The sequence below is a fragment of the Oncorhynchus mykiss genome, chromosome 13 (genome assembly GCF_013265735.2).
Source record: "Oncorhynchus mykiss isolate Arlee chromosome 13, USDA_OmykA_1.1, whole genome shotgun sequence".
NCBI classification, from domain to species: domain Eukaryota; kingdom Metazoa; phylum Chordata; class Actinopteri; order Salmoniformes; family Salmonidae; genus Oncorhynchus; species Oncorhynchus mykiss.
Genome location: NC_048577.1, coordinates 24560351 through 24577830, shown reverse-complemented (window position 1 = coordinate 24577830; position 17480 = coordinate 24560351). Strand labels below are relative to the sequence as shown.

Here is a 17480-nt window from a genome sequence, read left to right as displayed (position 1 = left end):
TTAATGACACTATGGCACTTTCTCAACGGTTTTTCCTTGATTTGTTATGAATCAAGAAAGCGAGGAATCCCTTTTGTGATTCACCCAAATGTCAGCTCTTACCTTAAAACAACTCTTAATGACACAACAATGTGCAAGATTGACACAATGTGCAAGATAATCGTCAAACAGCTCTTACCGATGATGCTGAAGCCGTTCTCATAGCCGGGCTGCTCCAGAGCGAAGGCCCAGCCGATGACCCCTCCCAGGGAAGACAGGGGCTGCAGGGAGGGTCCCAGGCCGGCCGGGATGGTACTGATGGCCACGTAGGCGCGCCCATCGTTGGCCACCACGTACGAGTGCAGGTCGTTGTTGGAGAGCTCCAGCGGCGAGGGCGTGTTGCCCACAAACACCCGGCCATTCACTTTGCCGTTCATCCGCTGGGGCTTACCTGCGTGTGGAATGTGAGGAAACTAACTTCATTCGATTTGAATTCATGCAACTTTAAATGTAACTGATGTGTGACTGTGTGTCAAGCATTATCAGGTTTTCAATTTCTTACAAAATATTGAATCATTCTTGTACTTTATATCACATATTTCATTATAATGAAGGAAGCAGGCTATCCCTATCCCTTATTACGGCAAATACTGTATGTACTTTGGGTGTGGGGTTACTCCTACCTTCAGCCACACAATCCTTGCCATTGCCATAGAAACCAGGCCTACATTGGCAGCAGTAGCCATTGGTGTAGTCCTTACAGTCAGCGAAGGACGAGCACTTCTGCCTGTTACTGGCGCATGTCTCAGAATTGTACGCAAACACTGCCAAAAAGAAGACAAACCACATTCTTAGAAAAATAACCATTTAGAAAAAAAAGGTGCTATCTAGAACCTAAAAGGGTTATCCAGCTGTCCCCCCCATAGGATAAACCTTTGAAGAACTCTACATGGAACGCAAAAGGGTTCTACTGGGAACCAAAAAGAGTTCTACCTAGAATCAATAAGGATTATCCAATGGGGACTGTCAAATAACCCTTTTGGAACCCTTTTTTTCTAAGAGTGTAATTTCATTGTAGTTCTTGTTTGCTACAAAATACTTTGATAGGTCGGTTAAACAAAGCAGCATGGCTCAAAAACAAAGAAGCTCAAAACAAACCAGCATGCCTTGCCCTAACTGCACACACAGAACTAACATCAACAACATGCATGATCGTCTTCTTTTTGCGTACAACCATGAAAAACTAACTACATTCCGTTTGATTTTATGCGTTGTTTGTAACTTATTTTTTTAAACTTATTTTGTAGTAATGTTATTGCTACCATCTCTTACGGACGAAAATAACTTCTGGACATCAGAACTGGGATTACTCACCACGAACTGGAGGAAGCTTTTTCCTTTAACGAGTCAGACGAGAAAAATATACTGCTCTCCTGGGAACAGGCCCAGATCCACCGGCATTTGCATGTAGAAAAGACGGAGGAAAAGAGGAAGCAGATCGGGCTGCCTTTTGAGAATCCGTAGGCGAGTGAGTAAATTCCCACTGTGATCAATTCTACTTGCTAACATGCAATAATTGGAAAATGACCTACGATTACGATTATCCGACCAAAGGACATTAAGAACTGTAACATCTTCTACTTCACCGAGTCGTGGCTGAACAAAGACACGGATAATATAGAGCTGTGGAGGGATTTTCAAAGCACCGGCAGAACAGAGAAGCTACGTCTGGTAAGACGAGGGGTGGGAGTGTGTGTCTTTTTGTCAATAACAGCTGGTGCGGGATGTCTAATATTAAAGAAGTCTCGAGGTATTGCTTGCATGAGGTAGAGTACCTTATGATAAGCTGTAGACCACACTATCTACCAAGAGAGTTTAACTATATTATTCGTAGCCGTCTATTTACCACCACAGACCGAAGCTGGCACTAAGACCCCCCCACTCAACCAACTCTATAAGGCCATAAGCAAACAAAAAAAATGCTCACCCAGAAGCAGCGCTCCTAGTGGCCGGGGATTTGAATGCAGGCAAACTTAAATCAGTTTTAACAAATTTTTACCAGGATGTCACATGTGCAACCAGGGGAACAAAATCCTAGACCACCTTTACTACACATACAGAGATGCATACAAAGCTCTCCCCCACCCTCCATTTGGCAAATCTGACCATAATTCTATCCTCCTGAATCCTGCTTACAAGCTAAAACTAAAGCAGGAAGTACCAGTGACTCGCTCAATACGGAAGTGGTCAGATGACGTGGATGCTACGCTACAGGACTGTATTGCTAGCACAGACTGGAATATGTTCCGGTATTCTTCCAATGGCATTGAGGAGTGCACCACATTAATCACTGGCTTCATCAATAAGTGCATCGATGACGTCGTCCCCACCGTGACTGTACATACATACCCCAACCAGAAGCCATGGATTACAGGCAACATCAGCACTGAGCTAAAGGGTAGAGCTGCCGCTTTCAAGGAGAGGGACTCTAACCTGGAAGCTTATAAAAGATCCTGCTATGCCCTCCAACGAACCATGAAACAGGCAAAGCGTAAATACAGGACTAAGATCAAATCGTACTACACTGGCTCCAACGCTCGTCGGATGTGGCAGGGCTTGTAAACCATTACAGACTACAAAGGGAAGCACAGCTGAGAACTAACCAGTCACAGGAGCCTACCAGACTAGCTAAATAACTTCTATGCTCGCTTCACTGAAACATGCATGAGAGCATCAGCTGTTCCGGACGACTGTGATCACGCTCTCTGCAGTCGATGTCAGTAAGACCTTTAAACAGGTCAACATTCACAAGGTCGCAGGGCCAGATGGATTACCAGGACGTGTACTCCAAGCATGCGCTGACCAACTGGCAAGTGTCTTCACTGACATTTTCAACCTCTCCCTGACTGAGTCTGTAATACCTACATATTTCAAGCAGATCACCATAGTCCCTGTGCCCAAGGAAGCGAAGGTAACCTGCCTAAATGATTACTGCCCCATAGCACTCACGTCAGTAGCCATGAAATGCTTTGAAAGGCTGGTCATGGCTCACATCAACAGCATCCTCCCAGATACCCTAGACCCACTCCGATTCGCATACCGCCCCAACAGATCCACAGATGACCCAATCTCAATCACACTCCACAATGCCCTTTTCCACATGGACAAAAGGAACACCTATGTGAGAATGCTGTTCAACACCATAGAGCCACCGAAGCTCATCACTAAGCTAAGGACCCCAGGACTAAACACCTCCCTCTGCAACTGGATCCTGGACTTCCTGACAGGCCTCCCCCAGGTGGTAAGTGTAGGCAACAACACGTCTGCCACGCTGATCCTCAACACTGGGTCCCCTCTGGGGTGTGTACTTAGTCCCCTCCTGTACTCCCTTTTCACCTACGACTGCGTGGCCAAATACGACTCCAACAATATCATTACGTTTTCTGACGACACAACAGTGGTAGGCCTGATCACCGACAACCATGAGACAGCCTGTAGGGAGAAGGTCAGAGAACTGTCAGTGTGGTGCCAGGACAACAACCTCTCCCTAAATGTGAGCAAGACAACTGAGGAACTGATCGTGGACTATAGGAAATGGCGAGCCGAACAGGCCTCCATTTACATCAGTGGAGCTGTAGTGGAGCGGGCGAGAGTTTCAAGTTCCTTGGTTTCCACATCACCAATTATCTATCATGGTCCAAACACACCAAGACAGTTGTGAAGTGGGCATGACAAACCTTTTCCTCCTCAGGAAATTGAAAAGATTTGGCATGGGTCCCCAGATCCTCAAAAAGTTCTACAGCTGCACCATTGAGAGCATCCTGACCGGGTGCATCAGCTCCTGTTATGGCAACTGCTTGGCATCTGACCGTAAGGTACTACAGAGGGTAGTGCGTACGGCCCAGTACATCACTGGGGCCAAGCTTCCTGCAATCCACGACCTACACTACCGCTCTAAAGTTTGGGATCACTTAGAATGCCAGCATCTCGGAGTCGCCTCTTCACTGTTGACGTTGAGACTGGTGTTTTGCGGGTACTATTTAATGAAGCTACCAATTGAGAACTTGTGAAGCGTCTGTTTCTCAAACTAGATACTCTAATGTACTTGTCCTCTTGCTCAGTTGTGCATTGGGGCCTCCCACTCCTCTTTCTATTCTGGTGAGAGTCAGTATGCGCTGTTCTGTGAAGGGAGTAGTACACAGCATTGTACGAGATCTTCAGTTTCTTGGCAATTTCTCGCATGTAATAGCCTTCTTTTGTCATAACAAGAATAGATTGACGTGTTTCAGAAGAAAGTTCTTTGTTTCTGGCCATTTTGAGCCTGTAATCGAACCCACAAACGCTGATGCTCTAGATACTCAACTAGTCTAAAGAAGGCCAGTTTTATTCCTTCTTTAATCAGAACAACTGTTTTCAGCTGTGCTAACATAATTGCAAAAGGTTTTTCTAATGATCAATTAGTCTTTTAATGTGATACATTTGGATTAGATAACACAACTTGCCATTGGAACACAGAGTGATGGTTGATGATAATGGGCTAATGTAGATCCATGTAGATATTCCATAAAAAATCTGCCGTTTCCAGCTATAATAGTCATTTACAACATTAACAATGTCTACACTGTATTTCTGATCAATTGATGTTATTTTAAATGGACAAAAAATTAGCTTCTCTTTCAAAAACAAAGACATTTCTAAGTGACCCCAAACTTTTGGAAGGTAGTGCATAAAATAGATGGTGTCAGAGGAAAGCCCATAAAATTGTCAGAGACTCCAGTTACCCAACTCATAGACTGTTTTATCTGCTACCGCACGGCAAGCGGTACCAGAGTGCCAAGTCTAGGACCAAAAGGCTCCTTAACAGCTTCTACCCCCAAGCCATAAGACTGCTAAACAATTAATCAAATGGCCACTGGACTATTACATTGACACCCCCCCCCCATTTATTTTGTACACTGCTGCTACTCGCTGTTCATTATCTATGCAGAGTCACTTCACCCCTACCTACAAATTACCTCTAACCTGTACCCCTGCACACTGACTCGGTACCGGTACCCCCTGTATATAGCATCGTTATTGTTATGTTATTGTGTTACTTTTAATTATTTTTTACTTTAGTTTATTTGGTAAATATTTTCTTAACTCTTCTTGAACTGCACTGTTTGGTTAAGGGCTTGCAAGTAAGCATTTCACGGTAAGGTCTACACTTGATGTATTTGGCGCATGTGACAAATAAAGTTTGATTTGATTTGGTTGATGAGAAATTGGCTTCTTCTCTTCTTGTCTTTTTAAGAAACGTGTGTGTTGAAAATGCCAAACTAATTGTATAATCTATTTACATACACTTCAAACGGAAATACCTTATTTACACAAGTATTCAGACCCTTTGCTATGAGACTCGAAATTGAGCTCAGGTGCATCCTGTTTCTGTTGATCATCCTTGAGAGGTTTCTAAAACTTGACTGGAGTCCACCTGTGGTAAATTCAATTGATGGGATATGATTTGGAAAGACACACAGCCCAGCTACCCTGAGCCGACCCAGCAAAAACCAAGAAATGAGGTCGACGGAAATGTCCGTAGAGCTCCAAGACAGTATTGTGTCGAGGCACATATCTGGGGAAGGGTACAAAACAATTCTGCAGCATTGAAGGTCCCCAAGAACACAGTGGCCTCCATCATTCTTAAATGGAAGAAGTTTGGAACCAAGACTCTTCCTAGAGCTGGCCGCCCGGCCAAACTGAGCAATCGGGGGAGAAGGGCCTTGGTAAGGGAGGTGACCAAGAACCCGATGGTCACTCTGACAGAGCTCCAGCGTTCCTCTGTGGAGATGGGAGAACCTTCCAGAATGACAACCATCTCTGCAGCACTCCACCAATCAGGCCTTTATGGTAGAGTTGCCAGAAGGAAGCCACTCCTAAGTAAAAGGAGTGCTGTTGTTCTTGTCTATAACTGTTCGGTACTTTGTCATGTATTTGTATGTTTAATGTGGACCCCAGGAAGAGTAGCTGCTGCATGTGCAGTAGCTAATGGGGATCCTAATAAACTATTCTAAACCAATGTTTCTGTCATGGCAATCTTGACTAATATTCTATTCCCGGTCACAATTTTCAGACACAGATTCAATTGTTGTTTCTTTCATGGCTTACCGTCAACATCAAGGTCATCATCTTCATCCACAACCACCACCTGTGGGGTTTGAGGATCGTAGCGTGGTGGCTGCGGCTGGGCCGACTGGACAGGCTCAAGGTAACTGGGCTGGACCGGCTCAGGGTATCTGGGCTGGTCCGGCTCAGGGTATCTGGGCTGGTCCGGCTCAGGGTATCTGGGCTGGTCCGGCTCAGGGTATCTGGGCTGGTCCGGCTCAGGGTATCTGGGCTGGTCCGGCTCAGGGTAGCTGGGCTGGTCCGGCTCAGGGTAGCTGGGCTGGTCCGGCTCAAGGTAGCTGGGCTGGGTCGGCTCAGGGTAGCTGGGCTGGGTCGGCTCAGGGTAGCTGGGCTGGGTCGGCTCAGAGTAGCTGGGCTGGGGCGGCTCAGAGTAGCTGGGCTGGGGCGGCTCAGAGTAGCTGGGCTGGGGCGGCTCAGAGTAGCTGGGCTGGGGCGGCTCAGGGACAACAGGGTATCTGGGCTGATACTGCACCGGGTGGACAGTTGGGGGCAGCTCTTGTTCAGGTGTCTCCTCTTCCTCCTCGTGCTCATAGGGAGGGAATTCAATCTCCTGTTGTTCTCCAGTGTTTCTGGGTGGAAACTCTGGCACGGACTCCATCTGCCCACCTGCCATGCCCTCCTCTGGGGACAGGTTGGTGACCTGGCCTGGGATAATGGAGTAGAAGATCGGGGAGGTGCCGATCTCATACACCCACACACCACGCCTGCCTGAGTTTGTCTCCCTAGCAGAAGACCGAATGGATCATTATGAGACCTACCTCTATGAAGAAGCTTTATGCATATGTCAGGTTATTGTAATCATTACATGATTACCATAATGAAATGTAACTATGCAAATACCAGGTCAAAACATAATGACAGAAACCTAACCAAGTTTTCTATGAACAACACTTACTAAGCCTATGTAAAGTTCTTGGAGCATCTGGAAGCACACTATAGAAATCCAACCAATCAACCAACCAATCAACCACCCCAACGAACCTACCAACCAGCCCACCCACCAACCAATCAACTTACTCGGAGAGCTGTCTGACGGACGTCTCGTTGTCGGTGGCAATGCGGTAGTAGGGCCCCGGGATGCTGCTCCAGTTGAACCAGCCCTTGACCCGGCCCTTGATGAAGCCGGTGTGGACTAGCTCGCTCTGGCCCGCCACAGGCGTGGAGATGTACTGTAGCCCCTCCCTGGGGTAGAACAAGATGGCGTAGGAGGCGGACGCCATGGACGCCACCACCAGCTGGAACGTGTTTCTCTACATGGTAAAAAGAAAAGATAGAGGGAAACTGAGTCCTAGCACCCTATTACTTCTTTAGTGCACTACCTTTGAGTTTGGCTTGGTAGAGTGAACTAAATATGTAACAAAAAAAATCAGTTGGAAAGATTATGTAACCATGAGTAACATCACTCTAATTATAATGTACCTCCATACCTGTAACAACATTGTACAATGTATGGGTTTTAGGCAACTTCATATTAGGTGGATAGAAAATATGGTCTCAAATTATAATTTCAAGTGCTGTCCATATCAATGTGGCATTAAAACAAGTTTATCAACTGTTCAGTATATCCAATGACATATTTTAAAAGACACAAAATGAATATGACCCTATCTAGGCCAAGCGATGAGGGTCGTCCTTACCTTTCTGTCCAGCCCATCTCCTCGACCAGGCACGCCGTGGGCGGCCACGTTCTCCCATGTGATGATTAAGGCGTGGGTGGGCTTGATCTCATCGTCCTGAGGGAATGCCTGGTTGATGTGGTCAGTGGTCCGGAGAAGCATGGAGGGTCTGCTGTCCTGTCGGTAGTACACCTTCCCCACTCCGTCGCTGTTGTCCAGATCTCCGAGGAAAACCGCTATCATTCTGAAGCTGGCAGGCATCTTTCCCAGGTACTCAGACTCCACCTGAGGTTCTTCTACTGACAGAAAGCCATTGGTGTTGATCTGGGATTGGATGATCACAAATGTGTTATTATCAGCAAAGACATGGATGCAAATTTCTCTGCAGAATTTTCTGCAAATTCAACATTTTCTCATAACACCAAAGTTAAATATAGCCTAGAGTTCAAATAGGTTTTTGGATAATGATATTTTTTAACCACAGTGTGGTTGAGGTCACAATTGTCAATGTCCATGATACAATTGGAGATCCTGTCACTTTTTACACCAAAACTGCTGGGAATGACCGGCTGTGGGGTTCAGAAGGTTAATTTTATCATGATGACTTCAACTAGAATTGAAATCTTAGGAATTTTAAGAGAACCCTATCCTGCTGCAAAGTAAATATCCAGATTTACTGCACGGTCAGGGTCCTCGTGAAAATAGTTGTAAATCTTAACATGCCATGACCCCTCCTTCACATTAGTTAAGGCCTCCCCCCCTCCCCCCAGGGAACATGGGGTATCTCTCTCCCCCTATTGTGAAAGATGTCTGAGGTTCCCCCTACTGATCTAAGATCAGTATATTCTAGAGCAGACCTTCTAAATATGATATGGTTCCCCTACTGATCTAGGAACAGTTCAACCTGGACAAGGCCTGACTGCTTTATTTATACACTAGATGACCAAAAGTATGTGGACACCTGATTGTTGAACATCTCATTCTAAAATCATAGGCATTAATATGGAGTTGGTCCCCCCTTTGCTGATATAACATAATCCACTCTTAGGGGAAAGCTTTCTACTAGATGTTGGAACATTGCTGCAGTTTCCAGTCAGTCACAAGAGCATTAGTGAGGTCGGGTACTGACTGATATTGGGCAATTAGGCCTGGCTCACAGTCGGCATTCCAGTTCATCCCAAAGGTGTTCGATGCTGTTGAGGTCAGGTCTTGTTGCAGGCCAGTCAAGTCCTCCCACACCGATCTCAACAAACCATTTCTGTATGGACCTTGCTTTGTACACGAGGGCATTGTCATGCTGAAACAGGAAAGTGTTACCACAAAGTTGGAAGCACAGAATCGTTTAGAATGTCATTGTATGCTGTAAAATTCTAAACGTATGCCTTCACTGGAACTAAGGGGCCTAGGCCGATCCATGAAAAACAGCCCCAGACCATTATTCCTCCTCCACCAAACTTTACATTTTGGTGCCCTCGGGCAGGTAGCGTTCTCCTGGCATCCATGAAACTTAGATTCGTCCATTGGACTGCCAGATGGGGAAGCGTTATTCATTACTCCAGAGAATGCATTTCCACTGGTCCAGACTCCCAATGGCGGCGGACTTTACACCACTCCAGCCAAAGCTTGGCATTGTGCATAGTGATCTAAGGCTTGTGTGTGGCTGCTTGGCCATGGAAACCCATTTAATGAAGTGTCCAACTAACAGTAATTGTGCTGACTTTGCTTCCAGAGGCAGTTTGGAACTTGGTAGTGAGTGTTGCGACCGAAGACAATCGATTTTTACACTCTATGTGCTTCATCACTCGACATTCCCGCTCTGTGAGCTTGTGTGGCCTATCACTTAATTTCCACTTCACAATAACAGCACTTACAGTTGACCGGGGCAGCTCTGGCAGAAATTTTACAAACTGACTTGTGCCACGTTGAAAGTCACTGAGCTCTTCAGTAAGGACATTGTACTGCCGATGTTTGTCTATGGAGATTGCATGGCTCTGTGCTCAATTTTATACACCTGTCCGCAACGGGTGTGGCTGAAATAGCCAAATCCTCCAATTTGAAGCGTTGTCCACATACTTTTTTCCCACATTTTGATACATTACAGCCTTATTCTAAAATTGATTGAATAAAAACATTACCTCATCAATCTACAAACAATAACCCTTAATGATGAAGCGAAAACAGATTTTTTGAAAATGTTTGCAAACGTATAAAAAACGTAAAACAGAAATACCTTATTTACAAAAGGATTCAGACCCTTTGCTATGAGACTCGAAATTTAGCTCAGGTGCATCCTGTTTCCATTGATCAACCTTGAGATGTTTCTACAAGTTGGAGTACACCTGTGGTAAATTAAAGTAATTGGACGTGATGTGGAAAGGCACACACCTGTCTATATAAGGTCCCACAGTTGACAATACATCAGAGCAAAAAAAAAAAAACAAGGCATTAGGTTGAAGGAATTGTCCGTAGAGCTCTGTGACAGGGTTGTGTCGAGGCACAGATCTGGGGAAAAAATGTTTGCAGCATTGAAAGTCCCCAAGAACACAGTGGCCTCCATCATTCTTAAATGGAAGAAGTTTGGAACTACCAAGAGCTGGCTGCCTGGCCAAACTGAGCCATCAGGAAAGAAGGGCCTTGGTCAGGGAGGTGACCAAGAACCCGATGGTCACTCTTAACAGAGCTCCAGAGTTCCTCTGTGGAGATGGGAGAAACTTTCAGGACAACAATCTCTGCAGCACTCCACCAATCAGGCCTTTATGGTAGAGTGGCCAGATGGAAGTCTACTCCTCAGTAAAATACACATGACAGTCCACTCGGAGTTTGCCAAAAGGCACCTAAAGGACTCTCAGACCATGAGAAACAAGATTCTCTGGTCTGATGAAACCAAGATTGAATTCTTTGGCCTGAATGCCAAGCGTCATGTCTGGAGTAAACCTGGCACCATCCCTACTATGAAGCATGGTGGTGGCAGCATCATGTTGTGGGGATGTTTTTCAGCGGCAAGGACTGAGCAACTAGTTAGGATCGAGGGAAAGATGAACAGAGAAATGTACAGAGAGATCCTTGATGAAAACCTGCTCCAGAGCACTCAGGACCTCAGACTGCAGCGAAGGTTCACCTTCCAACAGGACAATAACCCTAAGCACACAGCCAAGACAATGCAGGAGTGGCTTCGGGACAAGTCTCTGAATGTCCTTGAGGGGCCCAGCCGAAGCCCGGACTTGAACCCGATCAAACATCTCTGGAGAGACCTGAAAATAGCTGTGCAGCAATGCTCCCCATCCAACCTGACAGAGCTTGAGCGGATCTGCAGAGAGGAATGGGAGAAACTCCCCAAATACAGGTGTGCCAAGCTTGTTGCAACATACCCAAGAAGACTCGAGGCTGTAATCGCTGCCAAAGGTGCTTCAACAAAGTACTGAGTAAAGAGTCTGAATACTTAAGTAAATGTGATATTTCAGTTGGTGTTTTTTTTATACATTGGCAAAAAAAAACTGTTTTTGTTTTGTCATTATGAGGAATTGTTTATAAATTGATGAGGGAAAAAAACAATTTAATTAATTTTAGAATAAGGTTGTAATGTAACAAAATGTGGAAAATTCAAGGGGTCTATATACGTTCTGAACGCACTGTTGTGTAGTCAAATCATAAAAAAGAACAGAGAAGAAAAACTGGTCTAAGGTCAGTGCTTGGGAATTTCCTCCTATACTGTGAAATATGGATATGAGCCATTGACCTATATTGTATTGTGAAACACTGAGTATACCAAACATTAGGAACACCTTCTTATTATTGATTTGAACTGCAAAAACAGTAAATACTGTAGTATTTATTGTCGTATCCTATAACTATTAACTATAGTATATTTTTTATATACTATAGTAATTAATGTTGTGTTTTTGCAGACTGTACTATAATGTAGTATTTGCGGAAATTACTGTAGTACAGTGTCTTCAGAAAATATTCACAACCCTTGACTTTTTACAGTTGTGTTACAACCTGTATTTAAAATAGATTTTGTGTTACTGGCCTACAAACAATACTTCATAATGTCAAAGTGGAATTATGTTTTAATCGATTTTTACAAATTAATACAAAATTATACCTGAAATATCTTGAGTCAATAAGTATTCAACCCCTTTGTTATAGCAAATCTAAATAAGTTCAGGAGTAAAAATGAGCTTAACAAGTCACATAGTTGTCACGTTCTGACCATAGTCCTTTTGTGTTTTCTTTGTTTTAGTGTTGGTCAGGACATGAGCTGAGTGGGCATTCTATGTTGTGTGTCTAGTTTTCCCATTTCTATGTTTGGCCTGATATGGTTCTCAATCAGAGGCAGGTGTTAGTCATTGTCTCTGATTGGGAACCATATTTAGGTAGCCTGTTTTGGTGGGTGGTTGTTTCCTGTCTTCTGTCTTTGTGTCTATGCACCAGATAAAACTGTTTTGGTTTTTCACATTTGTTGTTTTGGAATTTTGTAGTGTTCACGTTTATGGTCTTTATTAAACATGTTGAACTCCAACCACGCTGCGCTTTGGTCCGATCCTTCGTCCACAGAAGAAAACCGTTACAATAATTAGTTGCATGGACTCACTGTGTAAAATAATACTGTTTAACATGATTTTTGAAAGACTACCTTATCTCTGTACCCCACACATACAATTATCTGTATGGTCCCTCAGTCGAGCAGTGAATTTCAAACACAGATTCAACCACAAAGACCAAGGAGATTTTCCAATGCCTTGCAAAGAAGGGCACCTGTTGGTAGATGGGTAAAAAAAAAAAAGAAGCAAACACTGAATATCCCTTTAAGCATAGTGAAGTTATTAATTACACTTTGGCTGGTGTATCAATACATAACAAAGATACAGGCGTCCTTCTTAACTCAGTTGCCGGAGACGAAGGAAACTGCTAAGGGGTTTCACCACAAGGCCAATGTTGACTTTAAAACAGTTATTCCAAAATGTTTCCAATAAGATCTTTTGCATCTTTATATCCTGAATAAGAAGTGTTATGTTTGGGGCAAATCCAATAAAACACATCACTGAGTACCACTCTTCATATTTTCAAGAATGGTGGTGGCTGCATCATGTTACGGGTACACTTGTCATCTGCAAGGACTAGGGATTTGTTTTGGGATAAAAAAATAAACAGAATAGAGCTAAGCAAAGGCAAAATCCTAGAGGAAAACCTGGTTCAGTCTGCTTTCCAACAGACTTCACGAGACAAATTCTCCTTTCAGCAGGACAATAACCTAAAACACAAGGCCAAATCTACACTGGAGTTGCTTAAAAAAGACAACATTGAATTTTCCTGAGAGGCCTAGTTACCGTTTTGACTTAAATCAGTTTGAAAATCTATCGCAAGACTTGAAAATGTCTGTCTAGCAATGATCAACAACCAACTTGACAGAGCTTGAAGAATTTAAAAATAATAATGTGCAGAAAATATTGTACAATCCAGGTGTGCAATGCTCTCGGAGAATTACCCAGAAATATATTTTTCCATCATTTTTTTTTACAAAAGTTTGAATTTTTCTTCTACTTTGACATTACAGACTATTTTGTGTAGATTGTATTAATTCCACCTTGTAACACAACAAAATTATAAAGTATAGACCATATATTGTGTTCCCTACAGGTTATTGGAAAGAGCAGAAGCTCCGAACTATCCGTTCAGAACCCAGTCTTACCTACAGGTTATGGGAATTGTGCTTATTTAGTATTTCTCCAGAAGGTTTCCTGAAGGAGAAAGACTCCACTTCTATGTCAAAGATAATAAAACATCAGCACAATTCCCATAACCTGTAGGGAACACAATATATGGTCTATACTTTATACCAGCCAACAAAGCAATACGCCTCAATTCACATCTGACAAGTCTCGTGTATTTAAATCCACTGTGTTTAGCCTAAAGGCAAATAGTTCAAATAGAATTTGAAATCTTTCAAATAGTTTAGCTGTCCTTTAAAAATCTTCCAAATCCTTTATCTGTGCTCGACTGACACAATGGAACCAATTGATGTCTCAAAAGTGCACATGGCAGGTGCAAGCAACCACACATAGTTCTTGACAGATTTTGAGTACTTGATCGCAGTTCTAGCTGGAATTACTTGTGAATTCGTTTTTGTTTTTATCTGGAGAAAACAGCGGATAACAACTACTGTTGAATAAAAGTGTGCTATAAATACCATATATTATTATTATTAGCTGGTAATATACTTTGGTTTGGACCAAAGGAGAATCTAGACTACAGTACTACATCTGGCTCAGGCTCTCACACTCAGCCCTTGGCTCTTGTCTCTAAACGACAACTCATCCAAAGGAACGCATGAATGACAAAAGCATCTGGGTGAATAGCCGCCCTCACAGCAGGTATTTGACTTGAAGAAAAAACTTGTAGTGCAGGAGTCACTTGGCTGCATTGTGACAAGTCAGGGGCTATCAGAATTTGTCCTAAAGTCCTCCAGGGGTTGATAAGAGAGGAAGCCTTTCTAAAGCCAATGCAGCACGTAGGCATTACCAATATCATTTCAGGAGACCCTTTCCACAAACCAAAATTAAGCCACTCCTGGATTGTGAATGCCTGCTCAATGGAGAATCTGACAGTCTTAATCTGGATAGGTGGGCTTTAAAAAATGCTTTTTAGTCCAGGAATATAGGTTTACTCTGGGTCTGGAAAAGCGGACCCAAGAGAGTCCTGTGAAGTTCAAGGCTGTAAAGTTATGCTACAAATGCTGTAAAGTTATCTTTGAGAACGCTTTCCTGAGAGGTAGGAACAGCATATTGGTTACATCATAATTATCAGTTGAGGGGAAAGAAAAGCAGACAGAGAGAGAGAGAGAGAGAGAGAGAGAGAGAGAGAGAGAGGGGGAAGTGAGAAGACGAACCAAGCACTTGCTTTTTAGATAGAGAGAGAAAGTGAGAAGACGAACCAAGCAGTCTTGCCTCCTGTCCAACTTTCCAGACGTGTTAGTCTAATAATGGCATTGTTGGGTTCCGCCAACAGTCAATGAAATTGCAGGGCGCCAAATACAAATCAACATAAATCTCATAAATCAAATTTCTCAAACATACAAGTATTATTAGGCACTGTTTTAAAGATAACATTCTCGTTAATCCAGCCACAGTGTCTGATTTCAAAAACGCTTTACAGCGAAAGCTCCACAAACGATTATGTTAGGTTACACCAACTCACAGAAAAACCCAGCCATTTTTCCAGCCAAAGAGAGGAGTCACAAAAAGCACAAATAGAGATAAAATGAATCACTAACCTTTGATGATCTTCATCAGATGACACTCATAGGACTTTGATACACAATACATGTATGTTTTGTTTGATAAAGTTCATATTTATATTTTTAAAATAATTTTACATTTGCACGTTACGTTCAGTAGTTCTAAAACATGCGGTGATTGTGCAGAGAGCCACATGAATTCACAGAAATACTCTATATAAATGTTGATGAAAATTCAAGTGTTATGCATGGAACTTTAGATACACTTCTCCTTAATGTAACCGCTGTGTCAGATTTCAAAAAACCTTTACGGAAAAAGCATAATCTGAGAACGGCGCTCAGAGCCCAAACCAGCCAGATAAATATCCACCATGTTGGGTAGTCAACATTATTCATAAATAGCATTATAAATGTTCACTTACCTTTGATGATCTTCATCAGAATGCACTCCCAGGAATCACAGTTCCACAAAAAAATGTTTGTTTTGTTTGATAATGTCCATCATTTATGTCCATTTATGTCCAAATAGCTTCTTTTGTAAACAAATCCAAAAGCGCGTTCTGGTCCAGTCGGACGAAAAGTTCAAAAGGTTATATTACAGGTTGATAAACGAGTTTTAATGTCTCCAACCTAAATGTATGTAAACTTTCGACTACAACTGTAAATCCACTTAAATCAGTGTAGATGAAGGGGAGGAGACAGGTTCAACCTTGAGACAATCGAGACATGGATTGTGTACAGTTGTGGCCAAAGGTTTTGAGAATGACACAAATATAAATGTTCACAGTCTGCTGCCTCGGTGTCTTTAGATAGTTTTGTCAGATGTTACTATGGAATACTGAAGTATAATTACTAGCATTTCATAAGTGTCAAAGGCTTTTATTGACAATTACATGAAGTTGATGCAAAGAGTCAATATTTACAGTGTTGACCCTTCTTTTTCAAGACCTCTGCAATCCGCCCTGGCATGCTGTCAATTCACTTCTGGGCCACATCCTGACTGATGGCAGCCCAGTCTTGCATAATCAATGCTTGGAGTTTGTCAGAATTTGTGGGTTTTTGTTTGTCCACCCGCCTCTTTGGATTGACCACAAGTTCTCAATGGGATTAAGGTCTGGGGAGTTTCCTGGCCATGGACCCAAAATATAAATGTTTTGATCCCAGAGCCACCTAGTTATCACTTTTGCCTTATGGCAAGGTGCTCCATCATGCTGGAAAAGGCATTGTTTGTCACCAAACTGTTCCTGGATGGTTGGGAGAAGTTGCTCTCGGAGGATGTGTTGGTACCATTCATACCATGGCTGTGTTCTTAGGCAAAATTGTGAGTGAGCCCACTCCCTTGGCTGAGAAGCAACCCCACACATGAATGGTCTCAGGATACTTTACTGTTGGCATGACACAGGACTAATGGTAGCGCTCATCATGTCTTCTCCGGAAAAGCTCTTTCCGGATGCCCCAAACAATAGGAAAGGGGTTTCATCAGAGAAAATTACTTTACCCCAGTCCTCAGCAGTCCAATCCCTGTATCTTTTGAAGAATATCAGTCTGTCCCTGGTGTGTTTCCTGTAGAAGTGGCTTCTTTGCTGCCCTTCTTGACACCAGGCCATTATCCAAAAGTCTTCGCCTCACTGTGCGTGCAGATGCACTCACACCTGCCTGCTGCCATTCCTGAGCAAGCTCTGTACTGGTGGTGCCCCGATCGCGCAGCTGAATCAACTTTAGGAGACGGTTCTGGCACTTGCTGGACTTTCCTGGGTGCCCTGGAGCCTTCTTCACAACAATTGAACCGCTCTCCTTGATGTTCTTGATGATCCGATAAATGGTTGATTTAGGTGCAATCTTCCTGGTAGCAATATCCTTGCGTTTCCTTGCAGGTAACCATGGATGACAGAGGAAGAACAATGATTCCAAGCACCACTCTCCTTTTGAAGCTTCCAGTCTGTTATTCAAACTCAATCATCATGACAGAGTGATCTCCAGCCTTGTCCTCGTCAACACACCTGTGTTAACGAGAGAATCACTGACAGGATGTCAGCTGGTCCTTTTGTGGCAGGGCTGCAATTCAGTGGAAATGTTTTTTGGGGATTCAGTTCATTTGCATGGCAAAGAGGGACTTTGCAATGAATTGCAATTCATTTGATCACTCTTCATAACATTCTGGAGTAAATTGCCATCATACAAACTGAGGCAGCAGACTTTGTGAAAGTTAATATTTGTGTCATTCTCAAAACTTTTGGCCACGACTGTATGTGTGCCATTCAGAGGGTGAATCGGCAACACAAAACATGTAAATGCCTTTGAACTGGGTATGGTAGTAGGTGCCAGGCGCACCAGTTTGTGTGAAGAACTGCAACTCTGCTAGTTTTTTCATGCTCAACAGTTTCCCGTGTGTATCAACAACTGTGGGAATCATTGGAGTCAACTTGGGCCAGCATCCCTGTGGAACGCTTTTGACACCCTATAGAATCCATGCCCTGATGAAT

At 43.3% G+C, this 17480-nt stretch overlaps 1 protein-coding gene across 1 annotated transcript in view; it reads right to left on the bottom strand.

The window, feature by feature from the left end:
• Positions 1 to 17480, bottom strand: part of LOC110486033 (nidogen-1) — a 69244-nt gene that overhangs the window by 46358 nt on the left and 5406 nt on the right. The window contains exons 2-6 of the mRNA XM_021557343.2: positions 7782 to 8084; positions 7162 to 7394; positions 6127 to 6866; positions 663 to 803; positions 179 to 430 (exon numbers count right to left, since the gene is read on the bottom strand). Of these exons, the coding sequence (XP_021413018.2) occupies positions 179 to 430; positions 663 to 803; positions 6127 to 6866; positions 7162 to 7394; positions 7782 to 8084 (1669 nt within the window). The remainder of the gene's footprint in view (positions 1 to 178; positions 431 to 662; positions 804 to 6126; positions 6867 to 7161; positions 7395 to 7781; positions 8085 to 17480) is intronic.